Source organism: Neolamprologus brichardi, chromosome 23 (genome assembly GCF_056152115.1).
Source record: "Neolamprologus brichardi isolate AB-2024 chromosome 23, ASM5615211v1, whole genome shotgun sequence".
Classification (NCBI taxonomy): Eukaryota; Metazoa; Chordata; class Actinopteri; order Cichliformes; family Cichlidae; genus Neolamprologus; species Neolamprologus brichardi.
Window position 1 is genome coordinate 2,004,133 of NC_142125.1, and position 18,666 is coordinate 2,022,798.

General features: G+C 40.4%; 1 protein-coding gene across 1 annotated transcript; it reads left to right on the forward strand.

Annotated features, from left to right (window-relative positions):
* The first annotated feature begins 294 nt into the window (after window positions 1-294).
* rnf11b (ring finger protein 11b) lies at window positions 295-18,088 on the forward strand. The gene is made up of 3 exons (XM_087836165.1): window positions 295-858; window positions 11,948-12,117; window positions 15,984-18,088. The coding sequence occupies exons 1-3, from the start codon at window positions 736-738 to the stop codon at window positions 16,153-16,155; spliced, it is 465 nt and encodes a 154-aa protein (XP_087692291.1). The 5' UTR covers window positions 295-735; the 3' UTR covers window positions 16,156-18,088.
* Window positions 18,089-18,666: the final 578 nt, after the last annotated feature.

Genomic DNA, 18,666 nt, shown 5'->3' on the forward strand with positions numbered 1-18,666 from the left:
AAACACACAAAGAGAATTAAAAAACATAAAATACAGTTTTAAATATTTCAATATCCAGCCGCAAGAAAAACTAAAAAGTTGGTGATCAAGTACTACTTTGTGGTTAGCAAGAGGAATAACACAAATACACTTACAAAGCTATCACAAAGGCTGTGTTTATGTTTTTAGCGAAGGGCAATTTGATCACGAATCTGATTGGCTGCTTAAAAGAGCCTACTCAAAGTAGGTAACAGCTCATTGGTTCTTTTTCGGAGGGGCGGTGCTTTGTGTTGCTACATCACCAGCTTTCGTTGTTCGGCTGCTGTCTGCAAACTGGAAAGTCCCCTTCAGACACAGAGGTCCGCGTCAGGAAAACTGCTGTTAGCGTTGTGATTTGCGTTGAGGGGTATTGAATTTTCCTTCCCTTCGATGCGTCAATAAACATACAATTCTAGCTAGCTGTTTCAGCTCTGAATTTATTTATTTATTTTTAGCTAAGCGATTAGATGTTCCCGTTCGAATGCTAGCTGGTGTTAGCAGGCTAGCTCTTTGTGTGGCTAGCAGCTAGCCGAGCGATGTTTTGTTGTTGTTAAACTGGACAGCCCTCCTGTCGTCTGGGAAGGAGAATCGTCAGCTGTGTATGGAAAAAACGCCCCATCGACGCCTTTTTCTCCTCTCCCATTGTCTGTGAAAGTGACCCTTGAAATTAGTAAAGCGAAGACGACAGAGGGGAGAGTTTGATTGAAGAGGGAGGAGATGGGAAACTGTCTGAAATCTCCCACATCGGATGACATTTCTTTGCTACATGAATCTCAGTCGGACCGGGCCAGCTACGGAGATGGTGCTGATCCCGATCAGGAGCCACCGCCCCCCTATCAGGTAACTTTCACCAACAGTTTCAGGGAAAATGAGCTCGTAGATATGTTTTGCCATGAGCAAAATTCATGAAATACCTGAAGCGTAGACAATGTCGGATAATGTGTGACGGGTTCGGCCCAAAAACGTCTGCCTTTATGCAGCTGAAGGCAAGATCAGCTGTTTACAGATCCAACATCACCCTTGGGCGGCAGAACGACTCAGTGACCCTGTCCCTTCATAGCATTGACACTAATCCGCTTTGTTCAGTCCGACGGTCCTGCCTCTGTCCGTCAATTCCCTGAAGTCATATCTTGATTCAGGCTTCACTGATACAATAGCAGCACGGCTTGCTCATTCAGAAACTCTGAACCAAATCATTTAGGCTCATGTAAGTCAGCACATAAATCTGTTATGGCCTGTGGTACACATTAACAGTGAACTTGAAACAGAGCCCAGTTGTCCATGTGTAGGAGAATTATGACTTGGTGACTTTCATAACTTTATTGCTTCTTTTGACTAATCTCCTTCAGGGCAGCAACTTTGTATGACGACCTTATTTCCTGAATTAGATCATCCACAAACAGACCAGGCCATGCTGTAACTGTAAATATGATGCACAGTGTTACTTATCTTTCCTTTGTATTTTCTCTATAACACAGACCAGCAAGTTCAATGTTAAGAGACAGCTGGTATGTGTTATGTAAGCCTTGGCAGACAGTTTGCTGTTACTAGGTTAAGCCGTGCCTTATCTGTAGATTTAAGATAAGGATTTTTCTAAAGCACGGGAAACTAAAGGTGACATCAGGTCTGTACAGAAGGAGAGCTTGTGTTGTAGGACGCTACATAATGTAATGTTATATTCAGGCAGGCATGTTTTATTTTCATCACACTAGGGGTGAAAACCTAAAGGAGAGACTTTGCCAAGTTGTTGTAACATTTAAAAAGAAAAATTAGCATCAAGGGCTTTCTAGCTGGATCTAGAAAAGTAATGTTTTTGAAATTATGTGAATAAACAAACACGAACACTGATTATTGGTGCATTATTTGAAAATCTAATTGAGCTTCATCAGGAAATCTTTAGGTAAATTTTGTTTTTTATAGATCTTCATATAAATTGGTAGAACTACAATGAATTTTGTACATTTGGTGTTAAAAACAAAAGAGGGGAATGTACAAAATAACAAATGTGCTAACCATTACTTTTGCCCAAAAGTAATGGTTAGCACATTTGTCTAACAAGCTAAAGATCTCTGGTTTGTTTCTGGGAGAAGACCCTGTTCCCTTTTGGGGTTGCATGAAGAGCATCTGTTTCCCACTATGGCAAGTAGCTTCCTATCAGACAACCAGAATTGGGACATGGAAACTTGGCCCAAACACATTCAACCTCTCATTTATAAGCTTTGTCATTTCTTAGACACTGTGTGCGAGTCGGTCAATATTATATTTGGACAGGTTGAGTATTTTCCCCCTGTTCATGTCCTTGTGTGAGCTCTGTCCAGCATACACCAGTGTGTAATTAGGTCAGCGCAGTCAGCTGTGTTATCATAGATGATGAATGTTGTAATAAACCACACAATCTTTGCTAGGGGCCCTCTGCAAGAGCTCTCACTAAGCTTTCAGTGTTGTTCAGCAAGTCTGCGTGCAGTGTGTTTATACTGGCAGAGTTTCTCAAGAGGGTTAACTAACTAGTTAAAGCCTCCTTATAAAGAACTCTTTCAGAACAGCCAGCTTCTCCTTGGTGACCACAGTAATCGGCACCTTCACCACACATTTTTTGTTCGGCATCAACACGCTTTGGGAATTTGTGGTGGAACGGGTATTAAATTCTCCCAAATGCTCCATTTAAAATTTAATTTGTTGCATTTGTGAAAGCTTTCACATGCTGCTGAGTGCAAATGTGTACTCTGGATACTGCCTGGAGGTCTGTCCTCCATACAGAGGGTGAGATTTGCAAGTCATGGTGCAAAACTTGATGCTGGCAGAGGCAACAGTGAAATCCAAAACAAGGACAATATGAGCTATAGCTGTGCTTCTGCTACAAAATGAATCAGAAAGGGAAGCTTTTGTGTCGTTGTCAAATAAGCATTGACAAGGATTTATTTAATCGATGAAAAGCAATCTGTCACACTGGAACTGTTGTTGATGGCTCTAATGTAATTAAATGTTGAATTGTGTTGCCTTCTGTCATTTTCATATGTGGGCCATACTCGAGACATAACAGCCTAATCAGCACACTGTGGTTAGGATGCCCACTGAAGCGCTTAAATTGAAAAACAGGAAATGATTAATGGATTTGTCTCCAATTTAAGATTCGTTAACACTTCGTTTCTGTCTGTAGCTTAAGTTATATCTAGCCTGAGGTTTAGCCAACCTGGAAACTGTAAATAGTGCCCATGCACATCTGTAACAAATGCAACATTTTATAAGTGCGTACCACTCTTCAGATGTTTCCCCATCGATTCTAAACAACCTCTTGAGGTTGTCTGCATGTTAAACTGATTGGAAATCACTGCTGTCTGTATACAGAGCATTCATGATCCAAAGTCCAGAACTGGCTCTGTCGACTGTATGGTGGCAGCCTGCATTTGGGGCTGTTGAATAACTTCATGGCTTATGAAGACAGTGCACAGATCTGACATTCATAACTCCATATGTGGACACTTCACATAGATGCTATAGATAACCATGAAATGGTTAAGATACTATTATAATCCTTTTTCAGGGAATTTTGTTTTTTTTGTTAGTTTTTATTCCAATTCCTCTCTCAAGTTACCTCTGGGGTATAATGTTGTGGCTAATTTTTGCAAAATCCTTGTAAAGAGGAATGGGGGATTCATTTTTATAATTGTTACATTACACATACAGATTCACCCCCCCCCCCCCCCCAAAAAAAAAAACAACAACAAAAAAAAAAAAAAAAAACCAAATACCTTTAGTAAGATGTTGATCCACCACATGTCACAAGAACAAATTCACTCTATTATAGCAATTTCACAAGTGCCTCGAGCTCTCTTGGTGGGACGTTACACATTGTCACTTGTACTTGACCTTTGTCAGGTGACTCAGTTAGATTTTGTTTGTGAGTTTTGATCCAAAACATGCTCAGTCATTTAGTGTTTGTGTATAAAATTATAGTTAGAAATACAGGAATCCGGTGATCCTTGTTAGCAAACATTTGGGGAGGAAGAACTTCAATTTAACATGAAGAGGCTGATGGATGAGCCGGGCTCATGGAGGGGCAGACATGGGCCATGATTGAGAGGTGAGAGGAAGAGTGCTATTGGATGCACTAATCAGCGTTTATTTACAGCTGCAAGACGGGCGTAGGGTCACCAGTCCCTGCTTCTCCACAGACACTCAGGCCACAGGTGAAAAATAAAAAACTTTTATCCTGCATTACATCCAACTGAAAATATTTATGAACAGCGCTAAGTGATGGAAGGCTTACACTTTGGTGTATCAGGATCTCGCCTCTGCTTTTCGTAGGCGATGTGGTTTTGTTGTCTTGATCAGGTGGTTGCCTCCAGCTAGCAGGGGAGCTGGTTCACTGCCCAGTGTGGCTGCAATGAGAGTTAACACCTCCAAGTCCATGGTTCTCAGATAGAAATCACTGGAGTCTCCACTTTGTGTCAGAGACAAGTCAGTCCCCTAAGTGAGGAGTTTGAGTATTTTCGGGTCTTGATATTGAGTGACAGGAATGGGGGATTGACGGATTGGGGTTGCATATGCAGCAATGTGGACGTGGTATCAGTCCATTGTGATGAAGAGAGCTGGGCATAAAAGCAAAGCAGTTGAGCTACATCCTTATCCTCACCTATGGTCACAAGCAGGTAGTGATCAGAAGAACGAGGTTGAGGATACAAATGGTGAAAATGAGCTTTCTAGGAAGAGTCTGCCCTCTTCCTTAGAATTAAGGTGAAGAGTTCAGTCATTTGTGAAGCGCTTGGTGTAGAGCCAGTTGAGGTCTTTCTGGCATCTGGCGAGGATGCCTCCTGGGTGAGGTGTTCCAGGCATTTCCTTCTGGGAGGAGGCCCCAGGTTGAACCAGGACATGCTACAGAAATTGTCTCTTGGGTGTCTTAAGAACGTCCCCGTGCTCCCCTGGATGAGCTGGTGGTTGGAGAGAGGGAGGTTTGGTTTCTTTGTCTAGGCTGCTGCCCCTGTGAGCTGACTCTGGATGAGTAGCAGAAAATGGATGGATGCATTTGCTTGCCCCCCTCCTCCCGCTGTGAGTTTCTTCATCTCTGCAACTCCTGTATACTTCCCTCATTCTTTCAAATGCCACCAGAAATAGTTATGAAGTAGTGACGCTACTGAGTCAAATTGTTTGGAGCAGTATTGGAAAAGGATACATTAAAGTATAAATTGTCCCACACCCATTAAATTTTCCTCAGATCGTTTAGGATAAGGAAATACTCCTAGTATAATATTATTTTAAAGGCCAAATGTAAGAATGTGCAGTCTGTGCTGTCACTGGCTATAGATGGGCGATGGATGGATTTAGAAAGCTAAGTAGGTGACACGAGTCCTGTGAGCCGGCCACTTAGCCTAGCATACCATTAAAATTCTTGTCAAAACAAAACGAGTCATTGTGTGTTTGCGTCAGTTGTTTTCATAAACTGTGAAACAAAGGGGAGGGAGGTGCAGTTCAGTGTGTGTTCTTAGTATTGGGCTGTAGCTGTAAGCTCATGCCTGCGTATTTGTGTGCAGACGGGCGTATTGCAGACGGCGTGTGTGTGTCGACTGTGGTGATTTGGACAGCAGCTGGCGAGACAGGAGCTGACTCATCTCGGTCTGGACCACAGGAGATAAGGCACCCCTGTGTGTTTTAGAGGGGGGGTGCATATGTGTGTGCACTCTCGGCTGTAACACCAGAGTGTCCTGATAGAAGCAGTGACAAGTGTTTTTATTGATCACATTTAGTCTGGCCTATATCCTACTTTCAGCTTGTTTCATAGCTAAATCTTATTGGCTGAGACACTTTGCAGACTTTGTAATTTTCACTCTTTGTTGTTGGAGTTATGATCAATTTTAGTGTTTTTTGTATAAAATGATGTCAACGATCTCAAGTTTTAATTTGTCACCCATCTGTCTGCAAATCTAATGCAGGTGATATACTTCTGTCTTCAGTCTGTCAGCACAGGAGGATCGGAAACATGTCAAATAAGAACTAGAGGTGGGAATCACCATACATCCCACGATACGATATTATTGCAATTTTTTAGAAATATTTTGCGATATTCAGATTCTGTACATAAAGGTAAACTTTATCAATATTCATTTTCTCTAATATCAAAGTCTCACACTCAGTCTTTCTCTCATTTCAGTTTGATTGTTGACAAACTGAACGGTTTGTATTACAGTCTAGTCCAACTTAACTGAATCAACCATCTGGTACAATTATAGCTATTCTGAACTATGCAGTTTATGAAAACTATGCAGCCCCTTCAGCAACTGAAGAATTTGAAAGTAAATTAAAACAAAATATAATTTTACATTAAATAAAAAAGTTTTAAACTTAATTAAAATAAAACATGTCTTAAAATAAGTAAACTGTCATGTTTATTGCTGCCAAAAACAAGTGAAACACATTTGGACAGTGAAGGAATGTCAGGATTCTTGCTCAGAAAAAGGATCAACATGCTCTGAAGTCAGAGCACAAAAACCTTTTTGTAACAAAATATCGATTTCTGCTGTCCCTGTATTGATACATTATTAGCAAACAAAATATCACGATGCTACACAGTATCCATTTTTTCCCCCACCCCTAATAAGAACCAGTCATAAAGTTTCTCCTGATGAGGTTTTAATATGCTCTCTCACTGTAGTAGATACACAAGAGGAGCACAGTCTATCAACCAGCTGCATTACTGTTGGGATGAGAGGGCAGTTTGCTTTAAACACAGTGTGCTCAGCCAGATTGCTTTGGTGGCCGTTTCTAATTGGCCTTGAAATGTGACGGAGCTGAGAAAAAAATAAGAAATGAAAACTAAAAAGTATTTTTCTGAATGATTTTGGTGCATGTAATAGAATATTGTATATTTATTTATTTATTTTTGAAAGTACATTGTAATGTCTCAGACTACATTCACAAACATGCTAAGAAAAGTGTGCATGTGTCGCAGTCGAGGAAAACGGGAAAAATTGTGTAACTTCTTCATTGTGTCCAGATAATGGTAATGAGCTAAACTTTAGGTCCTCGGCCTTAATCAAAGGTAAGGGTTACATTACTTCATTCTTACACGATGTTGATCTTTAGCCTTGTAAGGAAGGCGGCAATAAACCCCACTGGAGGAGCGTCTGATTACCTACATTTTGTCTTAATATGGTTACAGAAACATTGGGGGCGTGGAGAAAACCGCGCTGACAAGCGTGTTATTGTACTGCAGGTCAGTGACATAGACGTGGGCTTCGCCTCCAACACAGAGCTTATCACAGAGCCCTGACTCAGCTACAAGTACATTCTTTTGTTCTCTTCACAACTTCATCCAAAAGTTTCGTTCTCATTTTCCTCGGACTGAAAACTGAGAGCTGAGCTACAAGTAATGATGATCAGATGGCTCGGGGGGGTTTGATTAGTATATTACAGAGGCATAACTAATGTCCATACAGGACTTAAACTATGTGTTTAAAGATGGGTGTCGCCAACATGACATCACCTATTAAAGCCTCAAGCTGAGTGTTTTTGCCTTGAACGTGCTTGTCTTTAGAAACCAGACGTGTCGAGCTGACTGGGGCAGTTTTTGCCGAGAAACTGCTTTTTCGTCCCTTTTTTTACACTAATGGGGACGTCATTTATAATTAACATCCAGTTGTATTCATTAAGACCTGAAACTAATTTTTGATACGTGTATTCAGCCAGGGTCATTACCCCAGTTAGCCATTAGAAAGATTTAAGGCACTTCTGCTTTTTTTTTTTTTTTTTTTTTTTTTTTTTTATATTGGCTAATGCTGCTCTAATGAAGGGTGTTTGTTTCAGTTTACTTAGTTTCCCCCCCCTTCATATTGGCATTTTTTTCTCATATGTTTGGGTTTTTCTTTTTCTTTTTTGGGGATGTGTTTATATTAGTTATAATGTCATTGGCCAGCATCGGTGGATCAACTTCCTGCTTTGATGAGGTCATTTACCGGTGTCGGCACACTTTGAGTCTTGTCCTGTTATCGCACCACAAAACACATCCTGTGATGCTAACGCGCATCATTCGGCCCCGTTATTGTTCTTGCTGCGGGCGTGCGTGCTGCCCTGCGTTGTGTGCAAGTGTCTGCAGGTCTCGTTTAGAGATTTTGTTACTTTGCAGGGCACAAAAGAAGAGCTAAGATTTCAGAGACTGCGAACGCTTCATGTTTCAGGTGTTGCTTCCCTTACAGCTTGATGCAGGATGCAGATAGTCTCTCCCCCCCCAAGCTGATTTCTTTTGGAAACCTTCCACTTATTGTGTGCATCTGCTTCCCCTACTTGCTACCATCACCTTGATTCCCGCTCACCATTAGCAGCCTGAGCCTGGCAGGCTGACAGTCGCTGCTGTAGCTGCTGTGTGCTTGGCTCAGCAACCTACAGCATGCTTGGCAGAGAGAACCAAGGTCCACCCCCCCTCATTAGTTCCCCTTTCACCCTTTTGGTACCACTGAGGTCACTTAATAAACAGTTGTCAGCCCAGCTGACATATGACAACAATTACACTGCTGACCATTGCACAGTTGAGGACCCTAAACACACACAGTGCAGCTGCTGCTAGCCGCCCCACCCCTCCCCAAGAGGCCCCGTCTGCAGCTTTTATTATCGCTGCCTGGCTTTTAGAGTTGGCTAAAAAAAATGGCTGTGAGAGGAGGAACAGACAGCCTCGACTACTAAAATTATGCTGACTCATGGGTTAAATGCTGCTGAGAGACTGAGAGGCTAGCTAGCATCTCCATCTGTCCCATTAAAACTCTTTGGCTTTAAAAGATAGCGTTTCAAACAAATTAAAAAGTAGACTGTTTGTGTGTGTCTGTGTGTTCCCTCTCATGCTTACAAACAAAACAAAAAAGCAATCTCGCCCCTGAAGGTCGTTTACAATACCTTTGACACTTCTTTGACTTCTTACAGAGGCCTTTTCCAGGCATCATCTGTTTAATCGAATATGTTGTCGTCCACTTTCCAGCTGTGATTTTAATTGGGTAGAATAGAATAGAATAGAATTCAACTTTATTATCATTGCACAGGTACAGGGCAACGAAATGCAGTTTGCATCCATTCAGAAATGCTTTAGCCATGATATAGATATATTACAATATATATTAGCAATAATATAGATATGTGAGTATTTACAGAAATGGGTCTTTTATGGTATGTTATAATGTACACGCTATGAAGTATGTTATGAATATTCTATAACTATAAGTATGTACAGGCTGTAGTGAGTACAAGCTATGAACAGGATATAAATATGAAATAAAAACTATACAGAAATCTGAGATATACAGTTATAAATGTGAACTATGCAAGTTAGGGATGCACCGATACTGGTATACCGATACCGATACTGGTATCGGGGCCGATACTGTAAAACGTGTGTGTACTCATACTCGTAAAAGTTAACCGATACCAACTTATTTCATTAATCAGAGGGTGGCTTGTCATTTCTGTTGTAGTTTTTAGATTGGCCACTAGGGGGCCAATTATTATTTTATTTATTATTTATTTTATAATTGTTTATATTTTATTATTTATTTAATAATAATTATTTTGTTTGTTTGCTTACAATATGGACACTCTGCAATAATTTAAAAGTTTCTTTTATTCGCAAACCTAATTTGTATTTATTTTATTAAACAGAAGTGTTTATTTATTATTCTGAAAGCTCGAGACAGTGCCAATAGTTCAGTGATATTTTGTAAAATTACAATGTGGAGACTCTGCAATAATTTAACAGAAGTGCTTAAATTTCACTTGAAAATTTTTTGTGGTCATTTTTATTAAGATTTTATTTTTTATCGGCAGGGAATAAAATAAAACCTGTCTTCCTGTGTGTGTGTGTGTGTGTGTGTGTGTGTGTGTGTGTGTGTGTGTGTGTGTGTGTGTGTGTGTGTGTGTGGTATCGGTTTTTGTACTCTGTATCGGCAAGTACTCAGATCCAAGTATCGGTATCGGTTTGAAAAAATTGGTTTCGTTGCATCCCTAATGCAAGTTATAAACAGTTGTAGGATTAAAAATTATCGTATGTACAGAATGATTATTTACACAGAACTGAACCACATATGAAAAGAAATAGACAGCACAGTGGGCAATGTCATTAAGAAAGTCAGTGTCTTGCACAAAGAAAGGATTAGCATGAAGAACAAAACTGTGAAACCTGTAGAAACCACAGCTTTGTATGATACCAATCGTGGTTTGTTTGATTGACATTGTGACAGAAAGACACTACACTACCCACAATCCTGAATTTAAACAGTGATATTCCTGATTGGTGGAGATCGCTGTTACCATGCAAATGTCAGAAACTGGTAGAGCGGTGATTGAGGTCAGGAACAACTGTACAGTACTGATAACTAAGCTATCATTTACATACACACACACACACACACACACACCATGAACTACAAAATCTTTCTGTTCAGTTTTTAACAACACTGCAACAATAAAAAGGATTTTCAGAGGTTTGTTTGTTTTGTTTTAGTTTTTGATCCTGAACACATGTTGTTATGGCCGTGATTTGCTTTGTGGCTGGTTGGTTTGGTTTAAAGCTTGAAAGTCTTTATATAAATATTTCCTGAAATATTGTGTTGTCAGGATAAACTCAGAGCTGAGTAAGAAGGCTGCACGGTTATGCTGCGTTTCAGATACCTCAGAGTTCAGGAGTGTTGTCACTCTGAACCTGGCACATTCAGATGGCTAACTCGGGGTATGTTGGTCTGCTCCGAGCTTCTAACGGTGAATTTATGGTACCGTGGTTGTGTCTGTTTGTGGAGGTATTCAGGTATGCTGAGGGTGTGCAGCACGTAGTTTGATGTGACTGACGCTGGAACAGGAAATGAAGTAACATCACTGTCAGAAAATAGCATTATATTACACTGTAAAGACAGTCAGAATGCAGTGCATGCTTTGGTGTGACGATATTGTGCCTCTCATGTTTGCTTTGACTCTTTAATACTGAAACCCGTTCACTTTGACTTGCTGTTGCTTTGATGACACATTAATCTTTCACTTATGTGGTTTTCCAGACCAGTGTTTAAAAAGACCAAAGACAAGAAAAGAAACCCATCCCAGACTTTTCATTTCACACTTCTCTCGACTGAGGCTGCTTTGATGTTTGAGTCAGAAAATTATTGAGCTCGAAATATGAGCTGCTTCAAATTGGCATTAAAAAAAACTGTTAATGCTCAAAACCCAAATGGATTTGTTTCCTGCTGGGATCCTTATTTGTTAGGCAAATGTGCACCAGTTAGAAATACTGTTAAATAAATAAAGTTACTTTTAATGACGTGAACTAGAACAACAGTAAGATTTCCCATCGCATGTTGGTATCGGCTGCAGTGGCTTATGGGAGTGGGGAAACACTACCATCTACTGCCTGAAATCATTAGCTTACAGCATGTCCAGACATCCAGGCCTGCTTTAGATACTGACGATGGATATTGTGAGGATGTGAGTCTTATTTTGGGCCGGCTTCTCGACACTGACAGTTATATATTAGGAGACTTTGTTGGATTGTGAGATTGTTGCACTCGAGTACTTTGATTTTGTACAGGACTAAAGTGAATGAACCCGTCTGCTTGTTAAGCTGAGGGATTTTATGTGATAAGCCTCATCAGTGTTGCACTGGCAGAGTTTATTTTTATGTCCCGGCTCACATAATAAGTTTGTGCCATAATCAGGAGTTTTTCTTCTTTCCTCTTTGAAAGTGAGAAGACCCAAATCTTCCTTTGTTAAAGTAAATCCAGCACAAATATAGCCTGCTGAGAGATTCGGTGACGATATCCTCTCAAACAATACTTTGTTGTTGTTTTTTAAAGGCCAACTTTGAGGTGTATTTTTCAGAAGTTTGCACTTCTCATCAATTCTTCCCCTGCCACAGCTTTCATGTTACTCAACAGTGTTAAGCCTCTTTATGTCGTCTCTTTTCTTCCTGCAGGAGCAAATCCATGTGCCTGTCTACCATCCGACGCCCAGCCAAACCCGACTGGTCACTCAGCTGACCGAAGAGGAGCAGATCCGAATCGCTCAACGCATCGGACTTATCCAGCACCTCCCAAAGGGCGTGTACGACCCGGGAAGGGATGGATCCGAGAAGAAGATCAGAGAGTGAGTAGAAGCTCTGAGTGGGCAAACACAGAGTTACATACGTTTCAAACAGGAGTTTATTCACTAAGTTACTGCTTGGTTTTCCACACAGCTTCATGTTGGCACATTCCAGTAAAATTCAGAATATAATAAATTCTTGTTATTAGCATGAAAACATTGCTTTGATACAGAGATGTGTAGTTACAGTACAGCACAAACCTTGATATATTTTGGGGGAAGCCGCCCACTTTGATTTTCGGTGGGTTGGATAAGTAAAACGCTCCTTTCTGTCTGTGCAAAGCAGTTTTTTCTGTCATCGGTTAGTGCAGCAGTCAAATTACAGCAGCGCTGGGAGAGAGCGAGGGGAAGTCATGCAGCGAGTGGTTGTGGGTTGGACTCAAATCTGGCCGCTGCACTCGAGCTGTGTGGCATGTGGTCGCCTTAGTTAAAGTGGCACCCAGTGTAAAGAAGTCTTACTACACATTTAGATATCTGAATATGATAACTGCAATTTCAACAGTATGTCTCAGTTTTTCTTCATGATAAAGAAATGCTGCTATAGTAAACTAAATGAGTCTGTCAGCACGAGGATTTAAATTGTAAGAATTGTGTAAAATGACAAAACGCGCGCTCATTGCCTGTCCTGTAATTATTATCAGGGGCAGTTCTAGTTTCAAACTTTTAGGGGGGCTCAGTTGCCAATCATAATCTCAGCAGTGCCTTGTAATTAATATTAACCCTTTGAAACCGGTCAGAGCAGCACGCTCTGTTTTGCGTAACTATTTTTAAATCCCAGTAGCTCTGCAACCACGTGAGCTAGCGCAATAATTTTTTTTGCATATGAAACCGGAGGAGTTGTACTTACATCTTATGCCATCAGCTTGTCCTCGGTCACAGTTTCCTTCCACATATAGCTTTGCAAAAACTGCATAAAAAGCACTTGCAGCAACAAAAACATAATATTCTAGAAACACGCTTTGCCGATCCGATCAGCTGTTTGTAACACTTCCTAGGTTGGAATAGAGTCAGCGCGAACTTTCGCATGTCCGCCATGACCTGCCCGAAACCGGAAGTGACGTCATTTTGCGGAAATGTAGTTTTTTATTTTACCATCAGGGCCTCATGAGCCTATACTGGTGTTTTTAAAAGTTATCTTTGACTTTATGACTTTCTGTGTGGTTTCTGGGATGCTTAGGACTCATATTGCACTGCTGGAAATAGTTTATTTTGATGCATATGCTGCTTTTTTGCAAATTTGCATTATAATATTTATTTTCGTTTTTCCTGCAGTATATAAAAATTGGTGTATTTCAAAAATAAAACTATGAAGACACTCAAAATAAATTTCCTGTGGTGGGAAACTTTTTTGTGCAACTTTTTTGTATTTACAGTTTTGAGGGATAAGCCTCTTAAATTTCTCTAACTAGAAATATATGTTAAAAAAACAAAAACGATTTCAATTTTTTTGTAGTTTATTGCACTTTTTTACAATTTATGTAATTACTATGCACTTAATGCAGACATATTATTAAAATTTAGGCTGTAATGGTTGTATTGATGTATAGCAACTTGAAATGCTCCCAAAAATGGCTCCACAGCATGTAAAAATATAATATAAGCTCTGGTGGACTTGATTCTATGGTAGGTCTTAAAGGGTTAATGGAATGTGCTGTTTGCAACTGTAATCAGCCCTTTTGACATTTGCAAACCTCAATTCAGTTAGATAAACATTAGTTTTACCTTCAAAAGCAACATAATTACCTTATTTTTCGGACCATAAGGCGCACTGTCAATTTTTGAGGAAATTAAAGGATTTTAAGTGTGCCTTAGTCTGAAAAATACGGCAGTTGGATGACCTATTGTAGTGTCTAAGAACAGACACTGCAGTAGATTCTCTCTCTCCATCCTCCTCACTTGACTAGAAACTAGAAAATGACAAAGATATAATCTTATAATAATTATTATAAGAGCATCGACAACAGTACAGCTTAGTTATCTCAAATGAATGAATGAATGAGTGAATGTGGGTGAAACAGAAGCTGCAGCTTTATCATTTTTGGTGAATTTGATCACATGTCCACTCTCACCTGCTCTCTTCCTCTCTGTCCTCTCTTTGTGCCGTCACCCAAAAGTTAAATGTTACAGTGAATAAAAGGCATAAACTGATCATTATCAGTTCATAGCAATATTCAAACTGAATCCAGGCTGCTGCGGGACATGGACAGGTTGACATTTTGACCTGTGGTCCCCTGGATCTGGAGCTCCGTCAACTTCAGGGCCCAAAGACCAACGAAACACTGCAGCATCACTGAGAGTTTAAACTGAGTAAATTCTTTCATCTGTAATAAAATGATCAGTGTTGCTGCTTTACCAGGTGGAACAATGAAGTTTAACATCCAGGCATCCATGAAAACAGGATTTATTACATTTAACGGGGTTAGAAGTTAGCAGGAAGTTAGCTCGCTAGCTTCCACGTAAACATGATGTAGCATGTTCTGACTGAGAGATTAATCTTTTAGATCAAATGTTTTGAATTAAATAATTATTTTTTTATCTCAAAAATGTCATATTATTTATTCTGCATTTTATTTTATTCCAAACTCCAGGTTTGTGCCTTTAAATTGAGAAGTAATCATGTATCATAGTTGAAGGTCTGTCTGTGTATTTTTTGTTTTTTACTTGTTTTGTTGTTTCCTGTGTAGTTGTGCTGTGCAACCAATGTGTAACGCAAAGTTATTTAAGGGCTAGTTTTATTGCAATGGGCAAGATTACTGACTGATGCGCAGAAGAAATAGTTCTTTATGGAGCCTAGATGGTGTGAATGATGAGACCAAAGACTGCAAAATTTTGTACCAAAAATATATTGAATAAATGGGGGAAAGGGGAAGTGGGACAAAATAATTAATACAACACACAACATAAATAAATGCCCACAATTAATTAAAAAATGTATTGCTGTGATTTTCTGTGCAAGAGTCCTTTTTGGTCCTTTTCTTTTTAAAGTTCACTTTTAAGGTATTCCTCCTTAGGGTCCAGCTTCATACAATGGGGAAATATGCCCGTAATCCAAAGATGGCAAAGTGGGGGAAAAAACAAAGAATGGTCCTACCGGCTCGCCACTTCAATATGAAGAAGATCAATCAAAGGGGGGGAAAAAAAAGCCTGACCTGTAGGTCAGAAAAATGTCCATTAGCACATCAGGTTTGATTCAGTTTACCGGTAAACAAATTAAACAAATACATTTTTCTGCAAGTCTATGTAACAATGCAAATCATGAATCATCATCATCAGTCACAAATGTTCAACAGTTAAATTATTAATTATCTTGGCTACGTAGCTTAATCTATATATTCCAGTAGCGTTCGCTACAAACAAATACAAAAACAACAATAAAGAAAAACACCTGTCTAACAGACAGCATAGCCGAATTCAAGGCAACACATACCAATAATCATTCAATCGCACTTTGTTTCAAAGTAAGCCCACTTAATTGCTTAAGTAAATAAAAGTGTTCAAAAACAGCGGTTTTTAAACCGGAGTTCTGCTCGCGGTGGGAACGCCGCTGAACAAAATCATTTTTTAATCGCAAAAACGATCGACTGGTTACTAAAAAGGCTGTTATTGGTAGATGTTAAGGACACTTACCGCTGAGGTGATACAATTTTATAGACGCATTTAGGGGAGAAAACGCTTTGTTTTCCAACGCCGTTCTAAACGCCAGAAACTTACAGCCACAGCCGGTTTTCATACTTGCCGCGACGTGGAAGGAGCCAATCAGGAGAAGGGGATCAAATCAGCTGACGTGGGTCTTGTGACAGTGCGTAGTTGTGCTGGTCAACCAATGACTAGTGTGTTTTTAATAAGACAAATGTTGTTCACCGTTGCAGGTGTGTCATCTGTATGATGGACTTTGTCTATGGAGACCCGATCCGGTTCCTGCCCTGCATGCACATCTACCACATGGACTGTATCGACGACTGGCTGATGAGATCCTTCACCTGCCCCTCGTGCATGGAGCCTGTGGATGCTGCGCTGCTTTCCTCCTACGAGACCAACTGACACAAAACCCCTCTGGACTAAACCGGACGCGCACAAACACATGTATACGCTCACACAAACACGGACATGAATTATGCATAAAAATGAAAATACACACAACACTTCCATCTTTGCTGTATCCTGGATTAGTAAGATGGCGATTATAAAAGCAGTGATTATGTTAAAGATGTACAATGAATTCTGTGTGGGTGTACGTAAGTGTTTGTCTATTTGTGTGTGTGCACAATTTCCTCAGTTGGCCTGCTGGACAGGATTACATCTGGGAAAGGACTGGAAGAATGAAGGGTTTTTGTGGTATGGACAAGCAGGACTGAGGAAAGACGACAGAGGTGGAATGCACAGGGGCGTTGTAACGGGACATCGAAGGCAATGGATTCATCGTTACGGTTCAGAAACTTTATGAAGGTCTGGTTTTAAATTTGCGATACATGCACCTTCTTCCTTAACTTTGGGCACGGTGATTGGAATGAGCCTGAGAGAGACTGCAGGACTGCTCACACCTGATTACCGTAACGCCACGCTGCAGGACGGAGGAGAGAGGACTTACGAATCCTTCAGAAATGCTGCCATATGCCTCTCTGTCAAAACTGCTGCAGAAGAACTGTTGCAGGAACAGATATGTGATTTTAAGACTGCCAGAGATGGACGTCAGACTTTGGACTGCTAACTTACGATTTATTCCGCACACGTACCCGAGGCCTGTTCTCAGACGGGCCTCGAGTCGTCTCTGTACAGACGTTTCCTGAGAAAGATGAGATCAGTAGCTCGGTGACTTTGTGAAATCTGTTTGTTTTGTCAGGCAGCATAAGGGCTCTGTTAACCAGTGTTTACCACCAACACAGACGCGACGAGAGGAAGTGCAGCGTGTGCTGATGTAATGGGCTGTGGTAGAGTTTTGCTGTTAAGGTCAGTGAGATGTCACATTATTGGCCAAAGCACAAGTAGAGCAGTTAACAAACCGTAAATACACACGAGACATTTGCACTTCCTAATCAGACCAGAGACAGGAGGACCACACGCAGTTGTAATTATGTGAATGTAAAGTATCTGATTTGCTTTATGTGCATCCTCTTTACCACTGCAGTTATTTGTAATGAAAGCCACCGTCTCTGTGGAGCGGGAGCAGAGTACTTAATTTATTATAGAAATTAACCAAACTACTGAATTAATTCCAAGGATTGTGTCCCTGTTCTTTGTGCTGAAGGCAAAATTAAAACGTAGACAAGGTTGGGCTTTTTTAATGTGCTTGGAAAATCAACTTCCTGTCCGAAAAACAGGCATCGAAAGAGTGTGACGTGGTCGTAATGATGGAGTGTGCAGTTATGTTTGGTTTCAGTTTAAAATGTTCGGTTTCTATGCATTTGTTTTCTCATTTTCTTAGCTTTGAGTTGAGTCCTCTGTACGGGATTTCTTTGCCGCATTATAAAATGTCCATTGCCCAAGTCACCAGGTTTACAATAAAAGCACAAAGAAGTACAACATTTTCTTTGACAGTGTCCTTCCCCTGCTAATGTTAGCATGTGAGCGAGTCTGTAAATGTAAATCCTGCAGAAAATGGTTGATATTTAAGCTCCCCTCGCATACAGATCTCTGTGATCTGTGAATGCTTTTCAAGGACCTTTTGTGTTTTGCGAAATTTGGTGGGCGGGCAGGTCGGTGGCTTCGTTTTTGCACAGTACTGTCATGTACGTAACTCTTTCTGTTCTAAACTGTCCATCGTTAAGGTGGAACTCCATGGCCTTAGGTTACACATAAGTGAAGGGTTGATATCTGTTGCTAAAATGTGAGCACAGGCGGTAACAGGCAGACTGCAAATGCTGCTGCTGAGCTGTCAGACATTGTACATGTCATGTAATGAAGACTACAGGAGGTGTATCAGAAAATGTCCCAGTACATTGTCACAAACTAATAAATGAACTGTGTGTGTATCGTGGTTCTTTGGTTTCCTCTTGGCTCTTAAGCACGTTTCGATCTGCGGCTCCTTGCAGTGGAAAAGCAGACGACACATATCCTCTGGTTTCAGTATAACTGTGGTTATAAATGTGCCATCGTAACTCATTCAGCTTCCGTTTTCCACCAACGCTAGTCTGGAACCATAGTTCATGTTTCCTGATTCAACACTGGCAGCAGCTCCAGTGCCATGAAGAAGTATTTGCTGCCTCCTTGGTCACAGTTTTTTTTTTTTTTTGTTTTTTTTGCACGTGTTACACATAAATTCTTCAGATTAGATTACAAAATGCATTTATTAGGGCAAAAAAGCTATCCAACTGCATTAACTGCATTTGTTTTTGGAAGTTGAGTTCAATTTCACTAGCCACACATAGTACATTATCCATAAATGGGTAAAACCTAGAATTGTGACAAACTTTCCCAGGAGTGTCATAACAAACATGAGCCAAGAATGCAATGACGGGCCACAAAACACCCCAGAACAACACAGAACTGTGGGGCTCACTTCTTTCCGTTAAAGGTTATGATTTAATAATAGGAAATGGGCTGGGCAAAAATGGC

What these genes read in the sequence shown, in the direction of transcription:
- rnf11b (XM_087836165.1), top strand. Translation starts at nt 736, where the DNA reads ATGGGAAACTGTCTGAAATCTCCCACATCGGATGACATTTCTTTGCTA. An exon ending in AGCCACCGCCCCCCTATCAG is followed by an intron (nt 859 to 11,947) that starts GTAACTTTCACC and finishes TTCTTCCTGCAG; the next exon opens with GAGCAAATCCATGTGCCTGT. An exon ending in TCCGAGAAGAAGATCAGAGA is followed by an intron (nt 12,118 to 15,983) that starts GTGAGTAGAAGC and finishes TCACCGTTGCAG; the next exon opens with GTGTGTCATCTGTATGATGG.